The following is a 6,038-nucleotide window of genomic DNA, read 5'->3' as shown; positions in this document are numbered from 1 at the left end:
GTAACTTAACTTTTATTAAAAAGTAGTTGATGCTGCCTGCAGTAATATCCGCAACTTTCCTTCTCTAAACTTCTACATTTCCCCATGACGTTGGTTTCGAAAAGAGTGAAATGTGAAAGTACCTGTAAATAACGTGCTGCTGTAGACCTCGAGTTCACCTCTCCCCTTTGATGTTTGCTTGCAGGCCAGAAGCGAACTCCTAGAAGAGGGGAGCAGCAAGGATGGAATGATAGCCGGGGGACAGAGGTGACACTGGATAGAGCCGAGCGGAGATCCTACAGGGAATATCAACCTTATGAGACCGAGAGGCAGGCGGACTTCACAGCTGAGAAGGTTACAGAAGAAAAGTATGTACTGCAAACAGGTCTGGGTTAGGAGGGTTTAGGAACCAGCACAGTTTTCAGAGAACTGCTAGCCTTTGTGACCTTCTGTGGTGCCAGTCCTGGGAATAATTTGCCAATCTAAGTAGCAAATCATATTACCTTAGGTGCCACATGAAGGATCTTCCATTTTCCTTCTAAATGACATTAAGTCTTGGTTCAGGCAATGATTTTATGATAAAAAATGAATTCTTTACTGCTAACTATGAAAAGCACTCATAAAAATACTGCACAGGAGTATGTTCAAGTGGTCAAAGTTTCTTTTGAAGTTTAGGCTAGGGATATAATTATGTTTTTGATTTAGTATTATTAATTTAGACTATTGATGAATTTCTTTTTTTTGTTTTTTAAATTGCTTTCAGAGAGGAAGGAAGAGGGAGATAGAAACATCAATGATGAGAGAGAATAATTGTTCGGCTGCCTCCTGCACACCCCCTCCTGGGGATTGAACCCGGAACCCCAGCATGTGCTCTCACTGGAACTGAACCGTGACCTCCTGGTTCATGGGCTGACACTCAACCACTGAGCCACACCAGCCGGCAGTCCTTTAACTTCTTGACTACTAATCCCGTTTACAAGTTTTAACTAAAGAATTTAGCTTTGTAAAGCTATACTAGAGCCCATTAAAACAAGCCTAAAAAACAAGAAAGTCCAGCAGACTAGCTCAGTGCGAGAGAACTGAGCAGGTAGCGACTTCTGTAGCTCTGTTCCCTGGCAGTTACACGTTCAAAACATTGAGGTGGTGTATCTGCCCCCACGTTGGAGGTGGGGGCTAGAAAAAGGTTTAATTCTGCCTTTTTTTGGTGATTGCTTCAAATTTGCTGTGTAATGGCCTGTGTGCATGCTTATAAAGAGCTTCTAGCCGAAACCGGTTTGGCTCAGTGGATAGAGCGTCAGCCTGCGGACTGAAGGGTCCCAGGTTCGATTCCGGTCAAGGGCATGTACCTGGGTTGCAGGCACATCCCCAGTGGGAGATGTGCAGGAGGCAGCTGATCGATGTTTCTCTCTCATCGATGTTTCTAGCTTTCTAACTCTCTCCCTTCCTCTCTGTAAAAAATCAATAAAATATATTAAAAAAATTTAAAAAAAAAAGAGCTTCTGAACAGAGCTGCTTATTTTAGGAAGCGTTTGTGTTTTGTTTTCCTCACTTCAGGAATTCATTCTGTGGACATAAGAAAATTATAGCTCAAAGGCACAAACTCATGTTTGCAGGGTTTTTTTTAGTAGCAAAACTGTGAGTCTTTAAAAAGGATAAAATAGGTCTTTATATAGTAACATGGAAAGATGCCTGTTAAATGAAATCATGCATGCAGGCAAGGCTAGGGGGAGAGGGAGAGGGAGGGTGGGATGTGGGGTTATGGAGGGATTTTTTTTTCTTTTTACTTTAAAAATAATTTCAGATATACAAAAGTTGCAAGAATCATACAAAGAGTTTCCATAAGCTATTATCCAGATTCCCCAAATGTTAACATTTACCACATTTGCTCTGTTATACTCCTCTTCCTCCTCTTTTTTCTCTCAGTCTCTCCCCCTGCACATTCATAGTCTCTCTCTGTGTGTCACACACACATACAACTTTTTTCTTGGTCATTTTAGATGAGAGGAAGGTGCAGGAATGTCCCTTTATCCCTAAATACTTACATGTATTTACTAAAAACATGGTTCCATTATCAAACTTAGTGACTTCAGTACAGTTCTGTTGAATTCTCTAAATTATGTCATCCACAGACTGTTCAGATTCCACCAGTTGTCTTAGTGATGTACTTTTAGCAAAAGGAAAAAAAAGTCTGATTCCAGATCCAGTCCAGAAATGGGCATTGCATTTGGTCTTCTCTAATTTGGAATGGCTCCTTAGTTTCCCTTTATCTTTTATAAATTTGACTTTTTTGGAAAAGGTCAGGCCGTTTGTTTTGTAGAACAGCTCAAAATTTGAGTTTGTCTGTTATTTCCTCATGGAATGAGCTTACCTGGCAGGAATACCACAGAAGTGATGTTTTGTGCCCTTCTCAGACTATCACATTAAGAATATGTAGGAATTTTTACTTTCAAGGAAATTTGAAATTTTTTTTATGTCATGTGCCATCAGAAAACATATTTTCTTATAATTTCTTTAAAAGTACTTTTCTATTAATAAAGGTCCATAAGATCTTTAGTAAAAATAATTTATAGTCTCTTGAAACAATTTGGAAAACATATGAAATTACAAAGAAAATTAAACCACCTATCTTACTGTCTGAGATGATTACTTTAAACACTTTGCCTATTTTCTTCCTTTTTATTTTTATTTTTAATCCTTACCAGAGGATATTTTTCCATTGATTTTTAGAGAGGGTGGAAAGGAGAGAGAGGAGAGAAAGAGAAACACGGACGTGAGAGAGACGCATTGATTGGTTGCCTCCCACGCATGCCCCGACCTGCGCTGGGAACCTGTAACCGAGATACATGCCCTTGACCAGGAATCAAACCCATGACCCTTTGGTCTGCAGGCTGATGTCTAACCACTGCACATCTGGCCTTGGCTAAACCACTTTTAAATATACAGCTCAGTGGCATTAAGTCCATTCGCATTGTTGTGTAACCATCACCGCATCCTTCTCCAGAACCTTTTCACTTTCCCCAGCTGTTCCCATTAAACATTGGCGCCCCATCCCCCATACAGAAACTTCATTCCCTCACCTGTGACACATACCCGTGTCTAGTTATTAGGATTGCTGTACGAGAGTGGATGACAGGTATGGAAAGCGAGATGCTTGGCTCCAAGCTTCTTCCTTCTGCTTGTGCATGCAGAACAAAGCTTCCCAAGCGGGTACAGGATTCCTCGGTCTCACCAGCCTGTGACAAAGAAGATACAATTTATAATCAGGGGAAAATGAAGAAGCAATTGAGAATATATTTAATGGGGGGTAGGAGTAAACTTGTGGAACAGAGAAAAAATGATTAAGGATTTAAAATACACCAGAACACACAGGTCTATATTTAGGGTCAGTTTCAATCACTATTATAGCTTAAATGAATTTGTAATTTTGTCCATATCTGATTGGATTTCATGTAAATTTAGACCTGATTTTGACTGTTGGCATTATTTTCCTTGTATATTGTTTTGCTTCATTTCCTCGCAATGTTTAGGTATATTTTTTTTCTTTTATGGCCTGATTAAGAACTTAACTTTTCTTTGGTCATTGTTATAGAACTCTGCTTTAGGGACTTTAATATAGAATCAGACTAGAGGCCTGATGCACAAAATTTGTGCTGACGGGGTGGGCAGGGGGGAGGGTGGTCCCTCAGCCCGGCCTGCACCCTCTCCAATCCAGGACCCCTCGGGGGATGTCCGACTGCCTCTTGCAATCCGGGACCGCTTGCTCCTAACCTCTTGCCTGCCTGATTGTCCCTAACCACCTCTGCCTGCCTGCCTGCTCACCCCCAGCTGCTCTCCCCCGCCCCCCGCCTGCCTGTTCTCCCCTAACTGCCCTTCCCTCCTGGCCTGATCGCCCCTAACCGCCTCTGCCTTGGCCCTGCCACATGGCTTTGTCCGGAAGGACATCCAGAAGGTCTCCCGGTCTAATTAGCATATTACCCTTTTATTAGTATAGATTCCAAATTTAACTTAAACATTTAGTATTAGAAGTGGAATGAATCTTAGAGCTAGTTTATCTAACCTCGTTTTTAAAAAATATGTTTGTGGGTGTGTTTTTTTAATTGATTTTTAGAGAGAGGAAGAAAGGGAGAAGGGAGGGAAGGAGACAGAGAGAGAGAAACATCAATCAGTTGCCTCCCACATGCACCTGGACTGGGGACCAAACCAGCAACCTGGGCATGTGCCCTGATCAAGAATCGAACCTGTGACCTTTTGGTGCATGGGATAACGCTCAACAAACTGAGCCACACTGGCCAGGTCCTAACCTCCTCATTTTATAAATGTGGAAACCAGGTTCAGAGAGAGAGACCTGCCTAGGACGCGCTCTCACCGGCTCCCCCACTTAGTAGCCATGTGACCTTGGGCAAGTTACCTACCTCCTCTGCGCCTCAGTTTCTTCAGCTATGGGCAATAGTCGTATATTACAGATTTGTTTGTGCGAGTTAAGTGACTGTATGTGAAGCCCTCAGAACAACACTGGGGATAGTATGTGTTCAGTAAAAGTTAACTATTAATTCGTTGTGCAGGCCACCATTCTTTCCAATATACTACAGCCATAATAGCCTTCTAGAATTTGTTTTTCTTAAAAAAGCCTTCGCTCTTTAATCCACCACTTTGTATTATACCATGCCTTCCTAGACCAGTTGACAGATTTGATCGAGACAGACCCCTGAGAGGACGTGGAGGCCCAAGAGGGGGCCTGCGGAGCAGAGGCCGCGGTGGTCCCGGGAACAGAGCTTTTGATCGTTTTGACCAAAGAGGAAAACGGGAATTTGAGAGATATGGTGGGAATGATAAAATGTAAGTTCCTTTATAAATGCTATTTTCACTTTAAGACCTTAGTCGTACATAGTATGAATCTGTTATGTGTTAATATTTAGTTGCCTTTATATTAGTAAAGAGATGATCCTGATTTAGCTTTTATTATCAACTTCTCTGAGTTGAAGATTGACTAGAGACCAGCTTGCAGTTTTAGGAAATATTTCTTTCTGTAGAGCAATCAGAACTGAAGACAACATGGGTGGATGTGGAGTTCGCACCTGGGGATCCGGTAAAGATACCAGGTACGCTGCAAATGTGTGCATTCTGTGAACCTACAGTTAAGTGGAAATCTCAATCCTTGCATGCCTTTCATGAAAAGTATGTCCTCTGCTGTGCTTGCAAGTGTCTTTATACTGTGTTCTCTTACATAGAGGTTGATATTAGGCTTTTGTTTAGTGAGATAACTTAAAAATGGGTTTGCTAAAATTTATTAAAAACTTACAAAACTCAACTCCAAGAAAACAAACAATCCAATTTAAAAATGGGCAAAGGACCTGAATAGACACATCCCCAAAGTGGACATACAGATGGCCAAGAGACGTATGAAAAGATGCTTAATGTCACTAATGATCAGAGAGATGCGAATTAAAACCACAATGAGAAATCCCATGTCAGAGTGGCTACCACAACAAATCAACTAACAAGTGTTCGCTAGGTTGTGGAGAAAAAGGAACCTTTCTGCACTGCTGGTGGGAACGCAGACTGGTGCGGCCTCTAGAAAGCAGTATGGACTGACCTCAGAACATTAAAAATGGAACTGCCTATGATCTAGCGATTCCACTTCTGGGAGTTTATCCAAAGAAGGCCGAAACACACTGATTTGAAAGAATATGTGCACCCCTATGTTCATAGCAGCATTATTTACAATAGCTAAGATCTGGAAAAGCCCACGCGCCCATCAGCAGATGAGAGGATAAAAAGCTGCAGTACATTTACACCATGGAATACTACCCGGCCATAAAAAAGAAGGAAATCTTACCTTTTGCAACAGCATGGACCGGAAGAGTATTACGCTGAGTGAAATAAGCCAGTCAGAGAAAGACAAGTGCCATATGATCTCACTTATATGTGGAATCTAATGAACAAAATAAACCAACAAACACAATAGAAACAGACTCAGAGAACAGACTGACAGCTGTTAAAGGAGAGGGGGTAGGAGGGCTGGGTGAAAAAGGCGAAGGGATTAAGTGAAAAAAAAACAA

General features: G+C 41.6%; 1 protein-coding gene across 1 annotated transcript in view; it reads left to right on the top strand.

Moving 5' to 3' along the window:
- The first annotated feature begins 167 nt into the window (after positions 1-167).
- Positions 168-6,038, top strand: part of HABP4 (hyaluronan binding protein 4) — a 36,894-nt gene continuing 31,023 nt past the window's right edge. The window contains exons 1-3 of the mRNA XM_006773169.2: positions 168-347; positions 4,654-4,815; positions 5,010-5,078. Coding sequence (XP_006773232.2) covers positions 5,032-5,078 — 47 coding nt within the window. The 5' untranslated portion in view covers positions 168-347; positions 4,654-4,815; positions 5,010-5,031. The remainder of the gene's footprint in view (positions 348-4,653; positions 4,816-5,009; positions 5,079-6,038) is intronic.

Source organism: Myotis davidii, unplaced genomic scaffold (genome assembly GCF_000327345.1).
Source record: "Myotis davidii unplaced genomic scaffold, ASM32734v1 scaffold1226, whole genome shotgun sequence".
In the NCBI taxonomy this organism is placed as follows: domain Eukaryota; kingdom Metazoa; phylum Chordata; class Mammalia; order Chiroptera; family Vespertilionidae; genus Myotis; species Myotis davidii.
Note: the sequence above shows the minus strand (reverse complement) of the source record. Positions and strands in the feature narration are given on the sequence as shown.